A 26,636-nucleotide genomic window follows, 5' to 3' on the forward strand; every position below is an offset into this window, starting at 1 on the left:
CTACGTGACTATCCCAGGCTTTCTTGAAATCAGACACAGTCTCTGACTCCACCACCTCTACCAGGAGACTGTTAAATGCATATACCACCCTTTCTATAAAAAAGTATTTCCTTGGATTACTCCTGAGCCTATCACCTCTTAACTTCATCCTATGCCCTCTCATTCTAGAGCTTCCTTTCAAATGAAAGAGACTTGACTCGTGCGCATTTACATCACGTAGGTATTTAAACGTCTCTCAAGAAAAATAATATAATAACAGAAAAACCAATCTCAAAAAAAATATATCAATGTTATTAGCCTAGTGGTGACGATACCCATTGAAGCGAGGTGGTGGAGAGGAAAACGGTGACTGAGTTCAAAGAAGTGTGGGATGAACACAGAGGATCTAGAATCAGAAAATAATATTAAATATTGAACTAAGGCCAGAACTGGGCAGGCTTGCATGGTCTGTGTCTGTATATGGCCGTTTGGGGGAGGATGGGCTGGAAAGGGCTTCAATGGCTGGGAAGGTTTAGATGGGCTGGAGTAGGTTTTTAACGGAGATTTCAGCAGTTGGAACCCAAGCACAGTACCGGGTAGAGCTTTGAATTCTTGCCCAGAAATAGCTAAGAAGAAAAAATTTAAATTGAATCAGGTTGGGCAGACTGGATGGACCATTCAGGTCTTTATCTGCTGTCATCTACTATGTTACTATGGAGAAAGAGCCTCAACTGCATTAAAAAATGCTTTCAATATCAGATGGTTATAAGCCAATCAAATTCTGTCTCATAGGCAAAAAACTCCACCAAGTACAAAATGCTGTTTTCAAAAATGGTTTAACCCACACCACTGTGCACAAGAAAGCAACAGAAGAACAGCAAAAAGAACAGGAAAAATGCTTAACTTATTTTCACAAGTTGCTATCCTTGCTCACAGACTGTTGCAATCGGGCCCACAGCTGTTCATGTTGAAATCATGTCTCAACTAATCTACAACCTGTGGTGAAGAATAGCAGTAATTATTCCAACAAGGCTCCTGTTTTGCCACCTAGTGGCTGCATCAGGGAAATATCCAATGTTCTCTCTCCCTCCAGCTCCGGAGCTGGAGAGAGAGAGAGAACATTGGATATTTCCCTGATGCAGCCACTAGTCTTTCATGCTACTAATTTTTCTAAACTTTTCTAACTTGGTTTCTTGAGCTGTAGACTAGCTCTGTAAGATTTATTTTCCATTGCCAGAGCTTGAATAGGTAGCAGATTTAGTCTTGCAGCTGGTTTATTGCATAGAAACTTGCTATATTTAAATTTATTGGGAATTTGGGGCTATAAAGGGGAAAAATTAGATTCCAACAGAATTTGATTGTGTTCTAAGGGCATGCCCATCCTCCAGTGATGTTTGGTGGGGAACTTGGCTGATTTATTATAACTTATAATCCTTCCCACCCACCCCAGGGGTTGCTTCACATACAAGACAACCCGATAATCAAGAAAACTCCTCAGTCAAAACTCATTACAACCAATCAGGATGATTTTTATTCAGTGCAATCACTGTGGTGTTTTAGTTCCAAAGCACACCATCTGGAGACTTAGGGCTTACCCCATCAGACTTCAGCTTTCTAGTATTAAGGAGGAGCTCTGTAAACTTAAAAAGGAATTGGATGCAATCAAAGCAGCTTCCATTACTCCATAGAATCATATCAATTTACCACTACTGTCTCAAAGACTAAAGCAATCCAGGAATAAATGGATCACAGTAGGGTCAGGTAGACTGTGACATGTGACACAGAAACATCCACCCTCTCAATTGTACCTACAGAATTCTTTTGCTCCATTAGAGCATTGCAGGACTCAAGAAAGAATTGAGATGGACCTGGAACCATGATGGACCTGGTAACTCATGAAGAAAAGCACCCCCAAAGAAAAAATAAGAAAGCTCAAACCAGAAAATTATTACTGTTAGGGGATTACTTTATCAGAGACATTGACCTTGAAATACATGTCAAGGAGCCTAAAATAGTGAAGTGTCACCCAGGATCCTCTGAATACCAAATAAATAGTGTCTATAATTAGAGAGGAAACTAAGAATTCTAAAGCTGATGTTGTTCTCCACTTGGGAGCAAATTACCTAGCAAGCAATACCCCACATGCTGTACAGAAAGCTTTTCGGGAGCTGGGGGGAAATTAAAACCTTTTGTACAGAATGTACCTATTCCTCCCCCTTCACCTTTGAGTCTTACAATGCCACTTTTGCACTTCCTCTTATCTAAAAAATGTCTTGTCTCCCTGTCTTACAGTGTCTGCTATTTTTTCTTTCATTTGCATATTTGCTTTCCTGACAACTTGACCAGTGTCTCTTAACTTTTCCAGATACTTTTGCCTGTTTTCTTCTTTCTGCGATCTTTTGTAGTTTATGAAAGCTAATCTTTTTCCATACTTTTTGAGTTACTTCTTTTGAGAACCAAAGTGGCCTTCTTTTCCTCTTAATTTTTATTTACTTTTCTTACAAAATGGTTTGTTGCCCTTACAATATAGTTTATTTCAGATTTGCCCATTGCTTTACTATTTCTTCCAGATGTTCCCATCCAGACAACAATTACTTGACATAATACCTCATGTGAAGGTAGGAAGGGCTGTGGTTCACTGGTTGAGCTGTTAACTCTGCATCCAGAGGTGGTGAGATCAAATCCCTTGACCCTGGGCAAGTCACTTAATCCTGCAGTACTCACCACTTTGAATGTCAGCTTTGAAAACCAAAGTGACAAAAAGGGCAGTATACAAGTCAACTATTCTACTCTAATCAAAACCCCATATGGAAACAGACACCCACTCTACAACACTAAAAGGCCTTAATCACATACACCAATCACACAACACAAAACAGCAGGAAAAAAAACAACAAAAAAAAAGAAGTAGAGAAAAAGCCTCAGTTCTGCTTCATGTGGCAAAAAACTCCACTTCTTCAAAATAAACATTTCTGCTCACCACCAAAAAAAATATAGAAAAAAGCACTGTGATATCCTGCAGAGTGATATCAAAACAGCACGCAAATCGTGATAATGTGGACAAATAAGCACTACAGCAATATGGTCCAGGATCTTGCATAAGAGGAAGGTAAAGAACGAAATAACTTAGCTGCTACTGGTGTCCAGGAATTTCTCAGTCCAACACTTCACCTCCTGGGCCTTGCAGCCTAAACCAAACGGGGAACCCTCCATTTCGCTTCATTCGCTGTGTCAGGGGTATCCATTCCACTGCATCACATGCATACTTTCCAGACCCACCATGCTCCTCGGGCTCTCATTCCACTTCACAGATCAGTGCAGTATACAAGTCCCCATTCCCTTTCCCTGAACAAAGTTGTTGTGTTTTTTTTAAGTTTAGAGCCTTCACTTTCGAATGAGTCCTCTCTACACCTGTCTTAATATTAAACGTCACTGGAAGCCAAATGATCACCCATTATAACATCAGAAGCACTTTCCCCATTTGTAAGCACGAAGTTCAGTATGGCCCCCCCTCATTCAGTATAGCATAGTAAAAGGCGGTCCACCCATCTTTCTCTCTCCCCCTCCCCCGCTGCACGTGCACCTTCACTTCTCTTCACCCTATCTCCAGCTCTTTGCCAACATGAGCAGCAACTCCAACCTGCTGCTTGCGCCAACATCAGCTCTCCGTCTGACATCACTTCCAGGTCCCGCGCCTAGAAAGTGACAACAGAGGGAGAGCCAACACCGACATGGGCAGCAAGTTGGTGATGCTTGCACGGGAAAGTTAGAGGTACGGGAAAGAGAAGGTTCGGGAGGGGGGCCGCCTCTCACCCTTTTTATGCCACTGCATGTAGGTTTCATTACCAACTGCTGGAACAGTGCTCTTTGTAAAGAATCCAGGATCTTCCTACTTCTGTGAGATCCTGCAATAGGGATTCCTCAGTCTTCATCTGGCATATTAAGAAGGAGCTCGGCCAGAAGTGCGACTGGTGTACGGCTGATACCGTCGTGAAATTAGGTACTGGGTTGGGTGGGCTTAGGAATAGTTTTCTCAGTCATATTCTTCAAAAGCAGGATGTGGCCCATTACATTTGGCGCTGGACTGGGTTTAGGCATGGCAATATCCAACTGTCAGAATGATTTGAGGGCACAATACATTCTCCATGGAAAATTTGTTAAAGACTGGTCCTACAGGAGATGTCACCTGTGCACTCTCGGTGAGGATGTGGAATTTTAATTATTTATTTATTTAGAATACCGAGTTCCCTAAGGAGTAAGTTCACATTCCTCTGAACTGATAACATTTTTGGGAGTTCTTCCTTTTAACATGTTGGCCAAGATTAGAAGGCAGCCTTGTATTTCATTTTTGGGGAGATGGGTGTTGTCTAGAAACTGAAACAGAATAATAAACAAGAAAAAATGGAAAAAAAATCTCCTATTAGAAGTACTTCACCTTTTACAGCTATATTTGGAATATCTTCTATTAAATCTCTGTCCACGTCTTCTGTCTGTGGAGGCCTGTATATCACACCAATATAAATATGTTTTCCATTCCCTCTTTCTAGTTTTCCTTACCCTATAGATCCTGCAATTGTGTGACTTTAATATGATCTTTAAATGTATAATGCCACTCCCCCTCCTTTTCTTCTACCCTGTCTTTCCTGAACAGATTATAATCCGGTATAACTATATCCCAGACATGGTTGTCCATGAACTACATCTCCATGATCGCCACTAAATCCAACTCAGTCTCTTCCATTGCAGCCTTTAGATCAGGGGTGTCAAAGTCCCTCCTTGAGGGCCACAATCGAGTCTGGTTTTTACAATTTCCCCAATGAATATGCATGAGATCTATTAGCATACAATGAAAGCAGTGCATGCAAACAGATCTCATGCATATTAATTGGGGAAATCCTGAAAACCTGACTGGATTGCGGCCCTCGTGGAGGGACTTTGACACCCCTGCTCTAGATCAAGAACCTTGTTTCCCATACTATGAGCATTAGTATATACTGCTTTTCAGACATTGCCCCTTTTTCTCATTTGTGCAGAGGTATTTCGTGATTCACTTACTTGAGGACTTATACTTACCTGGGGGTTTTGATCACCCTGCCTCAGTGATTCAAGTTTTAAAGCCCTCTTCAGTAGGTTTGTCAGTCTGCTGCTAAAGACATTTCTTCCCTTCTTTGATAGATTCACACCATCCCTGCTGAGCTTGGTTGGCTTCGTCAAGGGTATAGAACTGTTTATGCTCAATTATCTACATACAAAACAGAAACAATATGAAGTCGCTAAATGTGTTCCTTTATATTCAAATAGTTTTACAAGGAATATATTTGCTGTCTTAATTTTGTTTCTATTTTGTGTGTAGATAATTGAGCATAAACAGTTCTATAATCCCTGAAGAAGCCAACTAGTTTGTATGAAATGGAAGCCCTATTGGGATTACAAGATAAGTGTGCTGTGTTTGCTCTTTTTTTATATATAAGTTATTAAGTTATAAAGCTATAAGATTTGGCGCATGAGCATATTAAATATGCTGGGAGTTTTTAAGAGGACTGATGAATGATTATAAAGGGCTTAATCTTCGGGTCCTTTATTTGGTTTCTGAAGTCTCTTTTTCTCTCCAATTTCTTATACCGCCCAATCAAGCCTTCTAGGCGGTGTACAAAAAAATGCCAAAACAATGCACCAATTAAAATACAATATTAACAGAGACAAACCAGGGGAAATGACAATTTTGAAAGACATTGACGAACGGGAACAAAAGGGAAGAAGGGTTAGAACTACAATTGATAGAAAGAAAGAGAACATTCAAGGGGAAGAATAACAAAAGGAGGGGGAACTGAAGGTAGAAACGTTTCTTGAATCTAAGTCGTCCATAAAAGGACAGTATAAGTTACAAAAGCATCTAGGAAGAGAAATGTCTTTAACTTCACCTTTTTTTTTTTTTACGTTCTTTATTCATTTTCAAATTGAACAGCAAGTGCACAAAAGAATATTCTATACAAGTTATTTCACAATAGCACATTAATCTCTACCACATAATATTCTAGTGATATAATAACCCCCCCAACCACCCACCGTTTATCACATTTTCAGTAAGAATAAACACACATATAGCATATTTTAACATATTATATATAAATTATTCCCAACTCCCTCCCCCACCTTTAGTGTGCTAACAAGAAAAAAGAAAAGGAATAGAGAAGAATCGATGACTATTCACCACAATATGTTGCCAATGGCCCCCATATTTTTATAAAGTTAGTATATGTCCCTCTTTGTACTGCTATTGCTCGTTCCATTTTAAATATATGGCATAATGAATTCCACCAAAATGTATAACTAAGGTTTCTATGATTTTTCCAATTATTGGTTATATGTTGGATGGCAACCCCTGTCATAACTAATAAAACTAATAACTAAGAAAGCTGTTAAAAGAAATCTTAATTTAGAAATAAGACTTAAAATTGGCAAGAGTTGTTATTTCGCATGTGTAATTTGGGATACTGTTCCAAAGAGAGGAGACACTAACAGAGAAAATTGTAGTCCTCATTGTACTGATATGTTTCAATGAGGGAATGGTAAGAAGGTTGTGAGCTGTAGATCTTAAGAGTCCTAGTTTGATTATATGGGATAAGTAAGTTGTTTATAAATTCAGGCTGGTTATTTCCTCTGGCATTAAAGGTTAGTAAAATAATTTTACTATGTTCTATTGGTAACCAATGAGCTTTCTGTAAAAGAGGAGTGACATTAACCTTAGTGGTATTGTTGAATTGAAGCTCTTATACTGAATACTTGAATGTAAACTGCTTAGACAATTAGGCGTATATAAATAACTAAAATAAATAAATAAATCCATCCTAATATCTGGAATTTTCAAATGTTGCAGCATATACTTTATATTACATGGCAACATAGTAGATGACGGCAGATAAAGAACCGAATGGACCATCTAGTCTGCCCAACCTGATTCAGTCCAAAAATTTGTTGTTGGTATTTTTTCTTCTTCTTCTTAGCTATTTCTGGGCAAGAATCCAAAGCTCTGCCTGGTACTGTTCTTAGGTTCCAACTAATGAAGTCTCTGTCAAAGCTCACTCCAGTCCATTTACACCCTCCCAGCTATTGAAGCCCTCCCTAGCCCATCCTCAACCAAACGGCCATATACAGACACAGACTGTGCAAGTCCACCCAGTACTGGCCTTAGTTCTTCAATATTTACTATTATTTTCTTATTCTAGATCCTCTGTATTCATCCCACGCTTTTTTAAACTCTGTCACCGTTTTCCTCTCCACCACCTCTCTCGGGAGCGCATTCCAGGCATCCACCACCCTTTCCATAAAGAATTTCCTTACATTGCTCTTGAATCTACCACCCCTCAACCCCAAATTATGTCCTCTGGTTTTCCCATTTTCCTTTCTCTGGAAAATATTTTGTTCTACGTTAATACGTTAAAACTGTGATTACTGTTAGCTGACAAAGGCACTAATTGTTCCCATGCCTTCACACTTTTGTGTTTGTGACACTCATGATATGTCTTTTGAGTTTTTCCACTCAGCCTTGATTTTTCAGTGCCATCAATCTGAATGATTTGGCCGTGGCTTTCAGAGGTTTTGCATTCAGTCTGCTTTCTGTTCCTCATATTACTCGACTAGTACAAACTACAAAAAAGCAGTGAAGTGTTTTTTATACCTAGTGATTCTTGTTCCTCTGCAGGACTCTTTGAAGCAAGATCTATCTAGGACAAACAGTCCTGCTTTTGAGTGTCTCACTTGGACAGTACCCCTACCCATTTCTGACACTCCCATTGTCTCTTTTTCAGATCCAGATTAGCCATCATCCCCCAGGATCCATTTCTTTTCAGTGGAACAATCCGAGAGAACTTGGATCCCTGGGGCTGGCACATGGATGCAGAGCTGTACCAGGTACTGGAGCAGGTTCACCTGAAGGAAGTGATCACACGAATGGGTAAGTCACAATGTCCATTGAAAATACAACCAGGCTCCCCACTATCTCCAACACACTTCAACCTTTACATAGCCACACGCTTAGATGAAATAGGCATAACTTCTTATGCAGATGACATCACCATCCTCCTGCCTTTCGACCAAACCAACCCCAACACAACGAACAAACTACACACAGCACTAGAAACAATGTGAAAATGGATGAGAGACCACAAATTAAAGCTGAATCATGACAAAACCAATTTCTTACTTCTAGAAAAAAAACAAAACCCCAACCATAACAAACCTCGAAATAGACTCCATCACATACCTCATGCAACCCAACCCCATGCAACTTCAAATCAACAAAACGATCCAGAAGGCATAAGCAACCATGCACAACCTAAGGCAAATCTGAAAATACTTCAACAACGAACAATTCAAACTCTTGGTACAAGTGCTAGTCCTAGGACTCCTGGATTTCTGTAACATCCTATACCTGTCATGCCCAACCAACATACTAAAACAATTACAAACAGTCCAAAATACAGCTCTTAGACTGATTTACTCACTGAAAAAATATGACCACATCACCATTGCTTTCCGAGATTCACACTGGCTCCCAGTACAAGCACGCATACAATACAAATTCTATTGCACCCTATTCAAAGCCCTAAATGGAAACGGACCAAGCTATCTGAGCAACCGCCTAATCAGGAAAAACACATCCAGACCAAGGAGAACTCATGCACATTTCACCCACCCCCCAATCAAAGGTATACAAAGCAAAAAAATATACGACAGACTATTAGCCACCAAAGCAGCAAAACTAGACTGCCACCTCGCCAATCTGCTGACTATGACGCCCAACTACAAAACATTCAAGAAAGAACTTAAAAATTTCTATTCAAGAAATTTGTCAAATGATCTAACTAAACCTGATCGACCCTCCACAGACCCTGACACATACTACTACATCTATTAACCATGTATTCTCCCTGGAAATGCCCAGGCCAACTCTTGTTGTAAACCGTCTAGAACTGAAAGGTTTTGGTGGGATAGAAGACCCCTAATGTAATGTAATGTAATCTATGTCCTGTATGTTGATCATATTCTGGGAGAACTCCTTTTACCTTCCGGTCCTTCTTCTAATTTGCTTTTACACCAAGGAACAATCAGCCTCTTCACCTTCCCTTTTTCCTCTCTCTAATCCAAGTGCCCTTTTTCTTTACTGGTCTGACTGGTTCCTGGCTCTTTGCAGGTGGGCTGGATTCCGATGTAGGGGAGAGAGGCAGGAATCTGTCAATGGGACAGAGACAGCTGGTTTGCTTAGCAAGAGCTCTTCTTACCCATGCCAAGGTAAGCACTAGGGCAGAAGGGGAGGTGGGTGCTGCTGCATGTCTGCAAAGAAGATTAATGAAAGAACTAAGACCGGTATTGGACAGACTTGCACAATCTGTGTCCCATATGTGGTGATTTAGTGTAGAATGGGCTGGGGAGGGCATCAGTGGGACTTCCATTAACTTGGAACATGAGGATGTTACTGGCAAGACTCTATGGTAGCTATCCTGCAAACAGGATGGTCGGATAGGCTGGAGAGAGCTTGGACAGCAACTTCAGCATTTGGAACCTAGGACAATACCAGGTAGACTTTACAATCTATGACTCAGAAATATCAAAGAAGAGACAAGTTAATTTAATCATGTATTTGTAATGGATATAACTAATGGGCAGAGTGGATGGACCGTTCAGGTCTTTATCTGCTGTCATTTACTATGTTACCTGGCAGAAACCCAGTGAGTAGCAACATTCCAGAGCTGAGATTATGATGTCATAATGTCTCATTCCACCAATGCCTAAGAGCCAACCTCAGCAATGATGTCACAAAGGCTTGATTAGATGGAAACTTCAGCAGCTGGAACCTAGGACAATACCAGGTGGACTTTACAGTCTATGACTCAGAAATATCAAAGAAGAGACAAGTCTATTGCGAACTATCAAGACTCAAAGTGAACAAAGCCATGGGACTGGACAATCTACACCCCAGGGTGCTTAGAGAGCTGTGTGATGTCCTGGCGGAGCCATTGTCTGTGCTCTTCAATCTTTCCTTGAAGGCGGGAAGAGTCCCCTTGGACTGGAAAACAGCCAATGTAGTCCCACTCCACAAAAAGGGCTGCAGGACAGAGGCTGAGAATTACAGACCGGTGAGTCTCACATCCATAGTGAGTAAACTCATGGAAACACTAATTAAGCATAAATTAGATACGATCCTGGACGAGAAGAATCTACGGGATCCCCGCCAACATGGATTTACCAAGGGCAGGTCCTGCTAATCCAATCTAATTAGTTTCTTTGACTGGATAACAAGGAAGCTGGATGTGGGTGAGTCCCTAGACGTCGTTTACTTGGACTTTAGTAAAGCTTTTGATAGCGTTCCACACCGCAGACTATTGAACAAGATGAAATCAATGGGACTGGGAGAGACATTAACTGCATGGGTCGGTGATTGGCTAAACGGTAGACTTCAGAGAGTGGTGGTGAATGGTGCCCCTTCAAAAACGTCAGAGGTGATCAGTGGAGTGCCTCAGGGCTTGGTCTTGGGCCCGATCCTCTTCAACATATTTGTGGGAGATCTGACTCAGGGGCTTCAGGGTAAAATCACATTATTCGCCGATGACGCCAAACTATGCAACATAGTACGTGAGAACACTTTACCAGACAGTATGACGCAGGACCTACTTCTATTGGAACACTGGTCCTCGACTTGGCAGCTAAACTTCAATGCTAGAAAATGTAAGGTCATGCACCTCAGCAGCAGGAATCCATGCAAAACTTACACACTAAATGGTGAAACCTTAGTTAGGACCAAGGCGGAACGTGATTTGGGGGTGATCATTAGCGAAGACATGAAGACTGCCAATCAAGTGGAGAAGGCTTCATCAAAGGCAAGACAAATGATGGGTTGTATCCGAAGAAGCTTTATCAGCCGGAAGCCCGAAGTTATAATGCCGTTGTACAGATCCATGGTGAGGCCTCATCTGGAATATTGTGTACAATTCTGGAGGCCACATTACCAAAAAGATGTGCTGAGAGTTGAGTCGGTTCAAAGAATGGCCACCAGGATGGTCTCGGGACTCAAAGACCTCCCGTATGAAGAAAGGCTGAATAAATTGTAGCTATATTCACTCGAAGAACGTAGAGAGAGAGGAGACATGATAGAGACATTTAAATATATCACCGGCCGTATTGAGGTGGAGGATGATATCTTCTTTTTTAAAGGTCCCTCGGCCACAAGAGGACATCCGCTGAAAATCAGGGGTGGGAAATTTCATGGCGACACCAGGAAGTTCTTCTTCACCGAAAGGGTGGTCGATCGTTGGAATGAACTTCCACTTCAGGTGATTCAGGCCAGCAGCGTGCCGGATTTTAAAAGGAAATGGGATACACATGTGGGATCTCTAGGGGGTAAATTCAAGGGGGTAGGGTTGTTGGAGTGGGCAGACTTGATGGGCTGTGGCCCTTTTCTGCCATCATCTTCTATGTTTCTATGTTTCAATTTAATCATGTATTTGTAATGGGTATAACTAGTGGGCAGAGTGGATGGACTGTTCAGGTCTTTATCTGCTGTCATTTACTATGTTACATGGCAGAAACCCAGTGAGTAGCAACATTTCAGAGCTGAGATTGTGATGTCATAATGTCTCATTTCACCCATTCTCTCTTACCATGAGCAGGTAGAACTTCTGAAAATGTTATAGAATTAACAATGAGCTTACGTCTCTCTCCCAGACATTGGTATGAGTTAGGAGTTAAAAGCAGCCTTAAAATCGTGGGCCTTTAGCCTAGATTGAACCCTGCCAGAGATGGATCTTGACATACTATCTCAGGCAATTTGTTCTAGGCATATGGTGCAGCAAGACAGAAGGGATGAAGTCTGGAGTTGGCTGTAGAGGAGAAAGGTACAGATAGAGACACCTGAACAAAGTTCTTGGGGAGGAGTATAGGAAAAGATAAGAGAGGAGAGATACTGAGGAGTTACAGAGTGAATGCTCTTGTAAGATAATAAGAGGAGTTTGAACTGTATTCGGAAATGGATAGGGAGCCAATAAAGTGACTTGAGGAGACGAGTAATGTGAGCATAGCAACACTGGTGGAATATAAGTCGTGCAGAAGAATTTGAATGGATTGAAGGAAAGACAGATGGTTTAATGGAAGACCTATGAGAAGCAAGTTGCAGTAATTTAGGCAAGAGGTATTAAGAGTGTGGATAAGGGTTTTGGTAGTGTGCTCAGAAAGGAAAGGTTGGATTTTGGTGATATTATAGAAGAAGAAATGAATATACATTGAAAGCAGTGCATGCACATAGATCTCATGCATATTCATTGGGGAAATCGTGAAAACCCGACTGGATTCGGCCCTCAAGGAGGGACTTTGGAGACCCCTGATTTAGCAGTTCAGCAAATGTCAGTGCAGGAAGGCAAGAGAGTTAGAAAGGCTTGTTCTCACAAAAACAAATAAAACAGGGCAGTGAAGAAATATATTTTTTCTTTTTTCTTGTTCTATATATTATTTAGTAGATGTGCAGAAAATTGAAAATAACTAAATAGCACAGGTAACTTTTAGAGAACAGAAGTCTGAAAGGAAAACCACAACCAAACAGTTGAAATATAGAAAAAAGAAGACAGAAATCACTTAGTAGTAGTATCGCCTGCATTGGAGCACATCACACATGTATGAGAAACAATTTCAAACCAGGCTGTGGGACATACTTAGCTAACAGTGGTTCAAGAAAGAATTGCTATAAAAAAAAAAGGACGTAGAGTCAAATTTCATCAAATAATAACAGGCTTTTATTGATAATGACAGGGGTCGCCATACAACATATCACATTTAATTGGAAGAATTGGAGTACACTCTATTGTTTCTGGTGGAACTCATTGTGTCACATCTATAAAATGAAAAGAGAAATTGCTATACAAAGAGGGAATTATAATAAATTTAAAGAGATCTTGGGGCCATTGACAAGTTATTGTAATGAATAGATACCATTTTTCAATCAAAGATACAAAGATAATAATAAGGGATGGGGGAATTCTATTTGTTGTTAATTCTTTAGGAAATAATATCTGTATGATATCTGTTTGCATATATTATGAGAGGGTTGGGAGGGAGGGGATTAAATCTTATGTATTAATGTTAAATGATAGATATTCAAGAGATGTATTAATTTTATTTGTCAATTATTTATACACTTGATGTAAGTTGTAAAATGAATAAAGAATTTAAAAAAATTATATTTGAGGCATAAGAAAAGAATTCAAATAATTTTAGAATCCAATTTTTCCAATAAACCTAGCGCTTTTAATGCCAACTCTTATTACAGTTTACAGTTGTTTTTTTTGCACATAGCTCATGTAAGTCATCTATAGGTTTAGAACTCCCAAACATGGAATTTGTTACCATCAAGTTGTTTGATCTCACTGCACTTATTATATCTCCCAAAAGAAAACTCTGTGTGGCTTCAAAAGGTATCCTTAGTATAACAGAACCATAGCTATTACTGATACTCACAATTTGTGCCTGCGATGTCTGAGACCTAACCACAATCCCTCTCTTTGTATTTCCTATTCAGACATCAAAGAGGGATTCGTGGAAAAGAAAAGCAGTTGAGAGAGCTTTTCAATGATAAGACCAATCCTTAGTAGTCAGAATTGAAAACATCTGCTTGCATGACTCCAGAAACTACATCAGATGCTGGAGATGCATTAACCTTAAGAGTGTCTCAGTCACCCTCAACACTGAGCATTGGTAGAGCCCACCAAGAGTTATCATCAGTTCTGAGGGAGCATGATGGACATCAGGTGGCGACTGAGACATCTTGGGCTTTGTTCCCACTCCCACCAAGAGCACTGAGGCACCAAGGTTGCTGGTGTCCTCAAAGCATCTTCAGTACAATGGCCACTCATCCTCTATACAATTGTAGAAAGTGCAACGGTCTCCACGGACCTTAGGTCCTGGTTCCAGTACATCCCAAGTGACTCAGGAAGATGCAACTTCAGCATTGATGTTGAGGGCAGATGCAATCAAGCCAAGATTGAAGACCTTTGCTCTGAAAGGGAAGCATTATTATTGAGGCCTTGAAGGGACCTGGCGTTGGTCAGCTGTGCAGATATTAATTTCCAGTGCTTCAGGGCAAGAAGCTTCACTGTGCACCAGGAATTCCTGTTGTCTTGATGCCACAGAAGACTTGACCCAGCAGTCAGAGAGACTCAAGACTTCACTGACAGATTTGTTCTTAAGAACATAAGAATAACCTTACTAGGTCAGACCAATAGTCCATCAAGCCCAGAAGCCCATTCTCACAGTGGCCAATCCAGGTCACTAGTACCTGGCCAAAACCCAAGGAGTAGCAATATTTCATGCTACCGATCCAGGGCAAGCAGTGACTTCCCCCCATATCTTTCTCAATAACAGACTATGGACGTTTCCTCCAGGAAATTGTCCAAACCTTTCTTAAAACCAGCTACGCTATCTTTGACTCTGAGTCTGGATTTTGCAGACAGTTTTAAGCTTCCCTATGTAGCTCCATTGCAAAATTAGTTACAAGCTCCATGCGTGCTCAGATTGTCTGAAAAGTGTCCCCACAGAGGGTCATTTTGAATAGGATGTGGTTTTGCAAGATGCATGTATAGTGCAGGAAATTCCCCCCTCCATCAGTCTTGCCACTCCTATATTTTTGAAAGGATATCCTTTCTGCTCCTATACCTAAAGGTCCTTAAGGCGTAAAAGTACTGGTCCCCTTGAACTGTCTTTCTGAGCTCTCATGTTTTATGCTACTTTCTCCTGCAGATTCTGTGCATTGATGAAGCCACGGCCAGTGTGGACCAGAAGACAGACCAGCTTCTACAGCAGACTATTCGTGAGCGCTTTGCTGATAAGACAGTACTCACAATTGCTCACAGGTCAGTGTCTAGACTTCATTGTATTTGTAGATATGTTGACATGCTCTTGTGTGTTCCTGATGGTGCTACTATTGCTGGGTTCCTTGTACTTACACAGGTAGACTGCAGAAAAATATAGGCCTGGGGAATAATAATCATACCAGGCCATGGGATATGTTTGTTTATTTAGGTACTTATATATTGCCCTTCGTAAGACTATCAATATAGTTTTTAAGTATTTTTCCCTATCTATCCTGGCGGGCTCACAGTCTACCTACACAGTACCTGGGGCAACAGAGGGTTAAGTGACTTATTCCAGGGTCACAGTAGTGACATGGGGATTGAACCCACAACCTCAGGTGCTGAGCAGGGGTGGCCCTATAATGAAGCCAACTGAGGCAGTGGCCTCAGGTGTCATTATTGAGGGAGGGCATCTTGCTTCTGGCCAACCTACCTGTTGGTTGGATCTCTCTGCCATTCCCATTCCTGACATCTAATCCTTTCACCCTCCCTCCCCCCCCTCCTGATTGGCATTTCCCTCCCTTCCCCCATGTCTACCTTTAGATTTTGCAGTGGCAGCATTGATTCACAGAGCGGCCCTGCCACCGATTCCAGTGCTTCTCTCCACTGCAGCCCACCCCAGTGGAAACAGGAAATTGTCAGAGAAGGCAGGCTGCAATGCAGAGAAGCAGCAGGGTCAGTGAATCACTGCCACCACCAACAAATCTAAAGGTAGACACGGGGGGGGGGAGAGGGTGAAAATATTAGACACCAAAGGAGCGGCAGAGAGAGCTGGCCAGCCGTTAGCTTGGCCAGCAGCAAGATGTCGCTACCTCAATAGTGCCTGATGTTAGACTCGGGGGCAGTGGCATACCAAGGGGTGGGCAGTGGGGGAGGAGCAGCCTGCCCCAGGTACAGCCCATAAGGGGGTGCTCCGAGGGTCAGCATTGTGATCTTCTTGTGGCAATGCACACAATTTGCTGATCTGCCAGTTTTGAGCTTTCCTCTCTGCTGGATCCCACCTACTTCCTGTTTCCATGAAGGCAGGACCTGGCAGAGAGAAAGGCCCAAAGCCAGCAAAAGCCACGAGTTGTGAAAATTGCACTGCTGATGGGGGAGGGGGAGTGACAGAGAGAGAGAGAGGAAAGGAGAAGGGAGGGGAGGTGGAAAGAAAATGCTCATCCCTTGCCTCAGGCAGCAGATTGCCTTGAGCTGCCCCTGGTACCGAGGCAGCAGTTCTAACTACTAGGACACTCCTCCACTCCACATTGAAATCCTTCAGTCTATATCAAGAAATATTTTCCTGTTTTGTGGTTGAATAAGACATACTAATACAGAATGGTGCAATAAGATAGCACAGTTTACCTACCGACAGAATTGCAGAGATTGAAGAAACTTAACATTTCACCATAAAAAGTATTTAAATTCTGGTATCACCTCAGTAGCAAGTAACCAAAATAGAAAGATCTGTCAGTGCAAAAACTATAAATAACAAAACAAAAAGCACAATTTGGGACAAAGGTTGACATGACACGGCCTCTCTATTTTCAAAACGCATATGGGAAAGACTAAAGAGGTTGAGGTGCTTCAGCTTGCAGCCCTCTGTTTCCTCCCAACCTCAACAGTCTCCCGTGGTTTTTTGGTTGGTACTCATTATTCAACCAATGAGAGTTCCAAGCCACAGTCTGGTGGTCCAGCTGTCTCTCGGTGCATTCCAAGTTTCATTCTGGAGTCTCCAGAGTTTTTGACTACACTCCCGTAGGAGTCCCATGGTACCTTCTTCCATTCTTGCAGGAATCCTGTGGCAATTCCCAGGGGTTTCACGGGATTCTCAAAATCCCCATTCCCATGCAGATCTCTTATTTTCATATTTCTTACTTTCCTTTCCTCTTTCCTAACCATCTTCTCCTTTCTCTTCTCCCCCTAGCCCCCTGTCTTTCATCCAGGAACTTCCTTCTTCTGAAGTTAGCGTTCTAACTTCATAACTTTAGAAAGCCTATAAAAACTTACCTTTTTTTCCTAGTCACTCTCTCAATCCTTCACCTATATGAAGATATATTGCGACACACTGTGTGTATACCCTATATTGCAACACTATGAATATAAACTGTAACCTATTTTGAGCTCTTTGGGGAGTTCGGGATATAAATATAAATAAATAGTACTCCAGTTTGTTCCTAATACATGGCCTCAGAGCAGATGCACAGGCTAAAGGTCCTGCCACAATCCTGCTCTCTCCTTTAACTTGACTTCCTTTTAAGAACACAAGAATAGTCATATTGGGTCAGACAAATGGTCCCTCTAGCCCAGCATCCTGTTTCCACAATGGCCAATCCAGATCACAAGTACCTGGCAGAAACCCAAATAGTAGCAACATTCTATGCTACCGACCTCAGGGCAAGCAGTGGCTTCCCCCAGCTATTATCCCACAACTCGGGCAATGGGTTCCAGAGATTAACTGTTCCGAGTGACAAAAATATTTCCCTGTAACTTCGAGTGTCTCCTAGTCTTTGTAATTTTTGATGGAGTACCCATTGGACACCACTCAGTATTTTGTAGACTTCAATCATATCTCCCCTCAGCTGTCTCTTTTTCAAGTTGAAGAGCCCTAACCTCTTAAGCCTTTCCTCATATGAGAGAGGTTCCATCCCCTTTACCATCTTAGTTGCTCTTTGAACCTTTTCTAATTCCGCTAATCTTTTTTTAGATACAGTGACTATTCAATACCCAAGGTGAGGTTCCACCATGGAGCGATACAGAGGCATTATAACATTCTTAGTCTTATTTACAATCCCTTTTCTATTAATTCCTAGCATCTTATTTGCTTTTTTGGCCACCGCCACACATTGGGCAGAAGTTTTCAGCGTATTGTCTACAGTGGCACTAAAACCTTTTTCGTGGGCACTGACCTGCAAAGTGGACCCTAGCATCTGGTAACTATGAGTTGGGTTATTCTTCCCATTGTGCATCACTTTGTATTTGTCCACATTAAATTTCATCTGCAATTTGGATGCCCGGTCTTCCAATTTTTTAAGGTCTTCCTGCAATTTTTCACAGTCTGCATGCGTTTTTACAACTTTTAACAGTTTAGTGTAATCGCCTCACTCGTTAACCTAATTTCCAGATCTTTTTATAAATATGTTAAATAGCACCGGTCCCAATACAGATCCCTGTGGCACTTCACTATTCTCCCTCCTCCTTGTGAAAAATGGCCATTTAACCCTACCCTTTCTGTCCGATAACCAATTCTTAATTCACAACTGAACATTGCCTCCTATCTCATGACTAATTTTCTCAGGAGCCTCTCATAATGAACTTTGTCAAAAGATTTCTGAAAATCTAGATACACTACATCAATTGGTTCATCTTTATCCACATGTTTATTCACACCTTCAAAGAAGTCAAGCAGATTGATGAGGCTTGGTGCCATCAAATCATGCTTGTCTACAGAAGACTTGAGTAGAAGAAAGGGATGGGGACATGGCAGTGCTTTCAGTATTTACATCTACTCTGAGGCCCGGTGTGCCATATTCTCTCTCTTGCCTCTTCTACTGCAACTTCTCCATCTGCCTCTGATAGTGCTGCCCAAGCCAGTGCCCACTGGGGCATGCCCAAATGCATGATAGGATATTCTGCTTCTATACCTACATAACAGCCCCCATAGTACAGGGGATAGAGCTCTGAAACCTTCAGGAGCATTCTGGTGTGTATCTGAGTAGACCTGTGTTTATAGCTTCCAGCCCCAGACAATATGGTGCTGATAATCTAGTCTTGTGTACAGCTAAAGATCATGAGTCTACTGCTATAGGCTGTCCTCGGTGAACCGACACTTAGGATCTCAGATGAGAAAGCAGCCCTTCTCTCTTGCTCTGTCTACCGCACAGGTAGACAGAGCAAGACTAACTAGGGAGGAGCAAAAGGGGCAGTCACCCAGGATGCTAAGCCAAGCCCCTTCCCTTCCCTTGTTTAAAAGCAGACTGAAAACCCACCTTTTTGATATAGCCTTCAATCCATAACCCTACTCCCTACTCCCCACCAACCCAGCCAGCAGATTAAACCATTTCCCTTAACTGTATTGGGGCATCCTATTTGTCTGTCTTCTCTGATTAGATTGTAAGCTCCTTTGAGCAGGGACTGTTTTCTTTGTGATTCTGTACAGTGCTGCGTACATCTGGTAGAGCTATAGAAGTAATTAGTAATAGTAGTAGAGGATAGAAGAATGAGTGAAATAATAGTATGGGCTGGTAACACATGGAAAAGTGCCACAATCCTGCCAACCAAGCTTGAGGGCAGAGAGGAGGACAAAGGACTACAGATCAGTATGGAGGGGGTTGAAGGAGCAGAAGTGACAATCAAGGAATGCAAATAAGCTTGTCTTCACTAAAGTGCCTACTTATGGCTGTATGAAAATATTGGGAATGTATACATGTACATTTGTAACCAAACTCTGCTCCTATCCACAGTGCCATGGACTCCTGCAAGACAGAGGATTTCTCCTCAGCACTTTTTTTAATCCTATAGTGTCCCATCAAAATATAGAGTATAGAAATATTTACCTTCTTCATGTGTGTCCTCTAGAGCAGTGGTTCCCAACCCTGACCTGGAGGAGCACCAGGCCAGTCAGGTTTTCAGGATAGCTCTAATGAATATGCATGAGAGAGATCTGCATATAAAGGAGATGCCAGGCATGCAAATCTGCTCCATGCATATTCATTAGGGCTATCCTAAAAACCTAACTGGTCTGGTGGTCCTCCAGGACAGGGTTGGGAACCACTGCTATAGAGCTTCAGAATGTTTGTATATGGGGTAGGGAACTCCGGTCCTCGAGAGCCGTATTCCAGTCGGGTTTCAGGATTTCCCCAATGAATATGCATGAGATCTATCTGCATGCACTGCTTTCAATGCATATTCATTGGGGAAATCCTGAAAACCCGACTGGAATACGGCTCTCGAGGACCGGAGTTCCCTACCCCTGGTATATGATATAGAATAAATTTCAGTTCCCCACCTGGGCAGCAGAGGGCAGCAGTGCCCCAGAATTCTAGGAAGCTCTCTGATTTCAGTACATTACTACCTTTCATCCCAGTAAAACTGGAATGGACCTAATGATTGTAGTGCTGTAAAAGGAGTTTGCAGCCAGCTGAGCAGTGAATGGTTGGTTGCTTTCAGCCAGGATTAGAACTCTATTACTACTAAAATATTTCTATATTGCTACTATACAGGGTGGGCCAAAAGTAGGTATACAATATTTATTTTTTTTTTTTATTTTACAGATGTCATAAATTAACTACAAATTAGAGAGATACATTTTTTTACTCTGTGACGATAATTGCTATATAATCATATAATCACAGCTTTGAACCAATTAAAAACTTAACCATTTATAATTGTGGAAAATCTATTAATTAAAATATATTTGTGAAGTGCTCAGACCAAGAAACCCATATGATAGTGATGTCACTACAATGAGGTTTACTAGGGGACCATCATCGCCTTCACAAGTCCCCTGCCCTCCCTATATACTAAAACCTAAAACCTGACTAGTAGGTCTAACCAACTTATGATACTTATCTCTCTTAGGGAGCAATTAAAGATGTTGACTCTCACTGGTGACTTGTTAAAATTAAAGTGCAAGTGCTTCAATAAAATCCTGAAAGATTTTTCTTTTCTGTATAGATTCCCGTCCCCCCGACCCGGATTTCGTCTCTTCGTCAGGGAGGGACACTAAGAAAAAATCAAATAGATAGTATATGTCAGCTTAGCTTAACTAATTAAATAATGGTGACTTTGAAATCTAAACACTAATCAATTCCTAAAAAGCCCTATGTTCAAGTTCTTATAAACTTCTTAAATTCTATTATTACCTCGTAAAGGCTCGCTGAGTTCAGGAACAATCAAAGTGGACGGGCCGTCTGAACCTCTCTACCAAATACGCGCTATTTATATTAACTAACCGGAACTAGTAATTAACCCGACATTACTAGTAATTAATTACTAGTTCCGGTTAGTTAATATAAATAGCGCGTATTTAGTAGAGAGGTTCAGACGGCCCGTCCACTTTGATTGTTCCTGAACTCAGCGAGCCTTTACGAGGTAATAATAGAATTTAAGAAGTTTATAAGAACTTGAACATAGGGCTTTTTAGGAATTGATTAGTGTTTAGGTTTCAAAGTCACCATTATTTAATTAGTTAAGCTAAGCTGACATATACTATCTGTTTGATTTTTTCTTAGTGTCCCTCCCTGACGAAGAGACGAAATCCGGGTCGGGGGGACGGGAATCTATACAGAAAAGAAAAATCTTTCAGGATTTTATTGAAGCACTTGCACTTTAATTTTAACAAGTCACCAGTGAGAGTCAACATCTTTAATTGCTCCCTAAGAGAGATAAGTATCATAAGTTGGTTAGACCTACTAGTCAGGTTTTAGGTTTTAGTATATAGGGAGGGCAGGGGACTTGTGAAGGCGATGATGGTCCCCTAGTAAACCTCATTGTAGTGACATCACTATCATATGGGTTTCTTGGTCTGAGCACTTCACAAATATATTTTAATTAATAGATTTTCCACAATTATAAATGGTTAAGTTTTTAATTGGTTCAAAGCTGTGATTATATGATTATACAGATGTCATAAATACCATTCATGTGAAGTTTTTGCATCAGTTACATTGTTCTGCTTTTACTTGATTATTGTTCAGTACTGTGTTATGTATACCTATTCAATACCTGTAAAATAAAAAGAAATAATGAATCGATTCTGTATACCTACTTTTGGCCCACCCTGTACTTGTGAAGCTCTATACAAATATACAGATCTTGATCTAGTCAAGACAGACAGACTTTATGAACTTTGTTAATTAAATGGTTAAAACCAACAGTGTTGTGATCAGAAGAACCAGCGGCTCAGGTTTAAAAGATGGATTTGAATAAGGCCAGAAAGAGAGTCTATTCCAGGCATATATTGCAACATGGTGAAGAGCACAGACAGGAGTTTCTGGAGAGGCGTGTAGGGAGACCCGGAGAAGTAATGAGAATCTGCAGAATGAAAGCACTTGTAAGTCAGTCAAACTCTGAGTAGAAATGGACAAAAAGCACGTGAAATGACTTGAGGGGAGGGGTTATGTGACTGTAGGAACACTGGCGGAAGATAAGTTAGGTAGCAGAATTACGAACAAATTGAAGGGAAATCTGTGAGGGGCAGGTTGCAGTAATCCAAATAGGGGGTTATGAGACTGTGGATGAGGGTTTTGGTACAGTATTCAGAATGAAAGGGATGACTTCATGTTAAGAGAAAAAAAACCCAACTGTGCCAATATTCAAAGGATTTTCATTGGCACTATACTGATAACTACCAACTGCGAGTATTTTTTATTATTTTTTTTTAATGTCGCATTTGGTGTTTAAAAAGCACATGCTCACTGCCAGCTTTGACTATTGACCTGTTCATGTGTAGTAGAAGAAAGAAGAGTTGAAAATGACCACAAGGTTATGAGCTGAGGGAACTGGGAATTATCCCAGGACAAGCAGGCATGATATTCTCACATGTGGGTGACGTCATCTACGGAGCCCCAGCGCGGACAGCTTTTCAAGCAAACTTGCTAGAAGTTTCAAGTTTGCACACTGCACCACGCATGTGCTAGCCTTCCTGCCACTAGAGGGCGCATCCCCACCTCGTGGTCCTCAGTTCTTTTTCATCCGCGGAGCCAGAAGCCCTGTGGAGAATTTGTGCTAATTGTGCCTTCTGTCGCCGCGGCTGTGTAGGGTTTTTCGCACGGTCGCTGCGTTTTTTCGTCTCTTTCTTACTTTGTTTCTTTCTTTTTCAAAAAAAAAAAAAAAAAAAAAAAAGTCTAAAATCTTTCGTATCCGTTACTACCGGGGGCTCCCGGTAGCCGTGGCCGAGGAACCTCGCTTGTTCCCGGCTCTCTTGTGGGCCCATGTCCCGGCCCGTAACGGGCTTTAAAAAGTGCGGGCGCTGTGAAAGACTCCTTTCGATTACTGACCCGCACAGGTGCTGTTTGCGGTGTTTGGGGCCCCAACACCCGACGGCATCCTGCGATAAGTGTGCCACCTTTCAGAAGCGGGCACTTAAACGCCGCAAGGCCCGCATGGCGGAACTTTTCTCTGTGGAGTCCCCGCCGGGGAAGGCCTCGAGTTCGGCCTCGGCTTCGGCCCCGGCCTTGACCTCGGCCTCGACATCGGCCTCGGCCTCAGCTTCGGGACCGTCGGCTTCGCCTCGGGCCTCGGTGCCTTCGAAGCAGCTGCCCTCTTCCAAGGCCTCGGGTAAGTCTCCGCTTCCCTCCTCAGCTCCATCCAAGAAGCCATCCTCGGGCTCGTCGGCGGGTGGGCCCGCCTCAGTGAAGCCCAAATTGCCAGCGTCCGCTGCCCCGAGGGAATACTCGAGACCGAGGTCGCCCTCTGAGGAGCAGCGGCAGGTCTTGCCGCAGGGGATGTCAATCCCCGTGTTCCAGGAATTGCTCCGGGCGTTAATCGCCTCGGAGCTCACCGGGGCCATTGACCAGCTGCACCAGGCTTCGGCCTCGGCTGCTTCGGCTTCGGAGGCTTCGGCCCCGGTGGCCCCGCAGTTGGCGACCTCGGTCTCGGGTACCGGGGCCTCGGCTCCCGAGGCGCCCACGGCCTCGACCTCGGTGGTTCCCTCGGACCCGGCTTCCCGAGATCCGCCGGAGCGTAGTGTGCGCCCGAAGGACAAGGGGCGCCGAGTACGAAGACTTTCGTCTTCGTCCTCGGGGTCCTCGAGGGGTTCATCTCCCTCGGGCAGGTCTCGAGCGAGGCGCAGGCCGAGGAAGGCTAAGCGGTCTCGGACCTCGCCTCGGCGGCGTGGTCGCTCGTCACCGGCCGGGGGCGGTGCCTTGCAAGTTCGGGATTTGCGTGTCGATAACCCCATTTTGTTCCGGTCTCCGGCCAGGGAGAGCTCTTGGGCTTCCTCGCCCGGGCCGAAGGGGCGGGCCTCGGTGCCTCGGACCCCGGGGGGATCCCCGAGGGGTTCCTCCAGGCGCACCCGGTCTCCGACTCCGTCGAGGTCGCAGGACTGTGCCTCGTTGGGGTCGGGGTCGGGTAGGGAGCCCAGGTACTCCAACCAGGCCTCTCCCTTCGGCTCTGCCGGGAAGTCTCGGTCTCCCTCTCCTCCTGCTAAACCCTCATCCTTTACGAGGTTTGTGCAGGATATGGCTGCGGCTTTGGGTGTTGACTTGTCTGAAGGGTCCACTTACACCAAGGAGTTTTTGGAGGAGCAGGATCTTCCTGCCCCCCCCAGGGAGTCGCCGCGCCTTCCAATTAACAAGGTCCTCTGTCAGACCTTTCTGAGGAATCTTGAGGCTCCTTTGACGGTCGCTGTGGTCCCCGCCAAAATGGAGTCTAAGTATCGCACCCTTCCCATCAAGGGGTTTGAGAAGGGCCAACTTTCCCATACTTCGCTCCTGGTGGAATCGGCAGTCAAGAAATCTCAGCCTTCCCGGGTCTCGGCGACGGTCCCGCCTAGTAGGGAGGGCCGGACCCTTGACAAATTTGGGCGCCGTCTCTATGCGAACTCTCTGATGGCTACCAGGGTCCTGAACTATGCCTTCTCGTACTCTTCCTTCCTCCGTACGATGGTGAAGGACCTCCCCTCCTTTCGTGAGGTGATGCCTGAGTCGCATAGGGACCGGTTCGCCACCTTTAGTTCCAACCTGACCCAGCTGCGCCTATATTTATTCCACGCGGTTTATGATGCATTTGAACTCGCCTCGAGGGTGTCCGCCTGTGCAGTGGCCATGCGCCGGCTGGCGTGGCTTCGTACCCTCGAAATGGAGTCCAATTTGCAGGAACGCCTGGCTAATTTGCCTTGCGTTGGCGTGGAATTGTTTGATGACACTTTGGATGCGGCGACGGAGCGACTTTCCAAACAGGAACGCTCCCTGGCCTCCCTGGTGAAGCCGAAGCCTAAAGCGCCTGCCCAGCGTCCCTTCAGGCAGCCTCCGAGGAGATACCCTCAGAAGTCCACACCGGCCTTCTCCAGACCGCCCCCTCGAAGACAGCCCCAGCAGAGTAGAGGCGGCCCCTCTAAACCTGCCGCGCAGGGGGCCGCCAAGGCCGCGCCGTCCTTTTGACGGGATAGGCGGTTGGGGGCGGGCCCTCACCGCAATATCGAGCCACCCCCTCCCCATCGGGGGTCGGCTGACGGCCTTTGCCGGGGCATGGTCGGCGATCACGTCGGACGCATGGGTGCTCCGGATAATCTCAGACGGCTATTCACTAAACTTCTCCTGTCCGCCTCCGGACTTGCCCCCCGGGGCTTGCCCTCCCAATCGGAACCAGCTGGCCCTTCTCCTGGAGGAAGCCAGGGCCTTGTTGAGTCTCAGAGCGGTCGAGGTAGTACCTCGAGATCAGATGGGCCTGGGGTTTTACTCCCGTTACTTTTTGGTCCCAAAAAAGACCGGGGACTTGCGCCCCATTTTGGACCTCCGGAAGCTCAACAAGTTCCTGGTCCGGGAGAAGTTCCGTATGTTATCGCTTCCGGTTCTCTACCCTCTTTTGGAGGAGGGGGATTGGATGTGCTCCCTGGACTTGAAGGAAGCTTACACCCATGTTCCGGTGCATCCCGCTTACCGCAGGTTCTTGCGTTTTCAGGTCGGGGATTTGCACCTGCAGTATCGGGTTCTTCCCTTCGGGCTGGCATCCTCCCCTCGGGTATTCACCAAGTGTATGGTGGTGGTGGCGGCGGCCCTGCGCTCGCGGGGTTTACAGGTCTTTCCCTATCTGGACGATTGGCTGATCAAAGCCCCGTCCAGGGAGGGGGTTATCTTAGCGACCCGACAGACTATCAGTCTTTTACAGGACCTGGGGTTCGAGGTGAACTTCCCAAAGTCCCAATTGCGTCCGGCGCAGTCTCTCCAGTTCATTGGAGCCGTGCTGGACACGGTTCGCCTTCGCGCTTTTCTCCCCCCGCCCCGGCGGGAGACTCTGCTTCGGTGGAGTCGCCATTGTCGAGGGCAATCGCAGGTGTCGGCCCAGCACATGATGGTTTTGCTGGGTCACATGGCGTCGACGGTTCACGTCACGCCGTTCGCTCGCTTGCACCTGAGAATCGCGCAATGGACTCTGGCGTCGCAGTGGCGCCAGGATCGCGATCCGGTGTCTTCCCGGATATCAGTAACTCCTTGTTTACGTCGATCGCTCCGTTGGTGGACCGACTCTTCCACTTTGTCAGGGGGTTTGCTGTTTCGCGTTCCTCCTCACACCAAGGTCTTGACGACGGACTCTTCCGAGTACGCGTGGGGAGCGCACCTGGACGGTCTGAGGATGCAGGGTCTGTGGTCGGTCCAGGACCGTCGGTGCCACATCAATGTGCTGGAGCTTCGCGCCATTTTTTTGGCTGCGCGAGCTTTTGTCCACCTGCTGCACGACCAGGTAGTACTCGTGCGGACGGACAATCAGGTAGCGATGTACTATGTCAACAAACAGGGGGGTACGGGCTCTTGGCCTCTATGCCGAGAGGCTCTCCGTCTTTGGGACTGGGCAATTTCCCAGAATATATTCCTACGGGCGGTCTACATTCAGGGAGAGCAGAACCAGCTGGCAGACAGACTCAGTCGTCTTCTCCAGCCGCACGAATGGTCTCTGAACTCCCGAGTACTTCGCGAGGTTTTCGACCGCTGGGGAACTCCCCAAGTGGACCTGTTTGCCTCTCCGGAGAATCGCAAGTTACCTCTCTATTGCTCTCGGATCTACACTCCGGATCGTCTCGAAGCGGATGCCTTCCTCCTCGAATGGGAGGGGAGGTTCCTTTAT

The 26,636-nt window shown here is 44.3% G+C and overlaps 1 protein-coding gene across 4 annotated transcripts in view; it reads left to right on the plus strand.

Moving 5' to 3' along the window:
- The window catches only part of ABCC10 (ATP binding cassette subfamily C member 10), a 109,886-nt gene that overhangs the window by 79,557 nt on the left and 3,693 nt on the right, over positions 1 to 26,636 (plus strand). For 3 of the 4 annotated variants that reach the window (XM_033936883.1, XM_033936885.1, XM_033936884.1), the window contains 3 exons: positions 7,788 to 7,933; positions 9,173 to 9,270; positions 14,761 to 14,873. In XM_033936883.1, the coding sequence (XP_033792774.1) occupies positions 7,788 to 7,933; positions 9,173 to 9,270; positions 14,761 to 14,873 (357 nt within the window). The remainder of the gene's footprint in view (positions 1 to 7,787; positions 7,934 to 9,172; positions 9,271 to 14,760; positions 14,874 to 26,636) is intronic. The other variant, XR_004538743.1, reaches the window with a different exon arrangement.

The sequence above is a fragment of the Geotrypetes seraphini genome, chromosome 3, assembly GCF_902459505.1.
Source record: "Geotrypetes seraphini chromosome 3, aGeoSer1.1, whole genome shotgun sequence".
Lineage (NCBI taxonomy): Eukaryota > Metazoa > Chordata > Amphibia > Gymnophiona > Dermophiidae > Geotrypetes > Geotrypetes seraphini.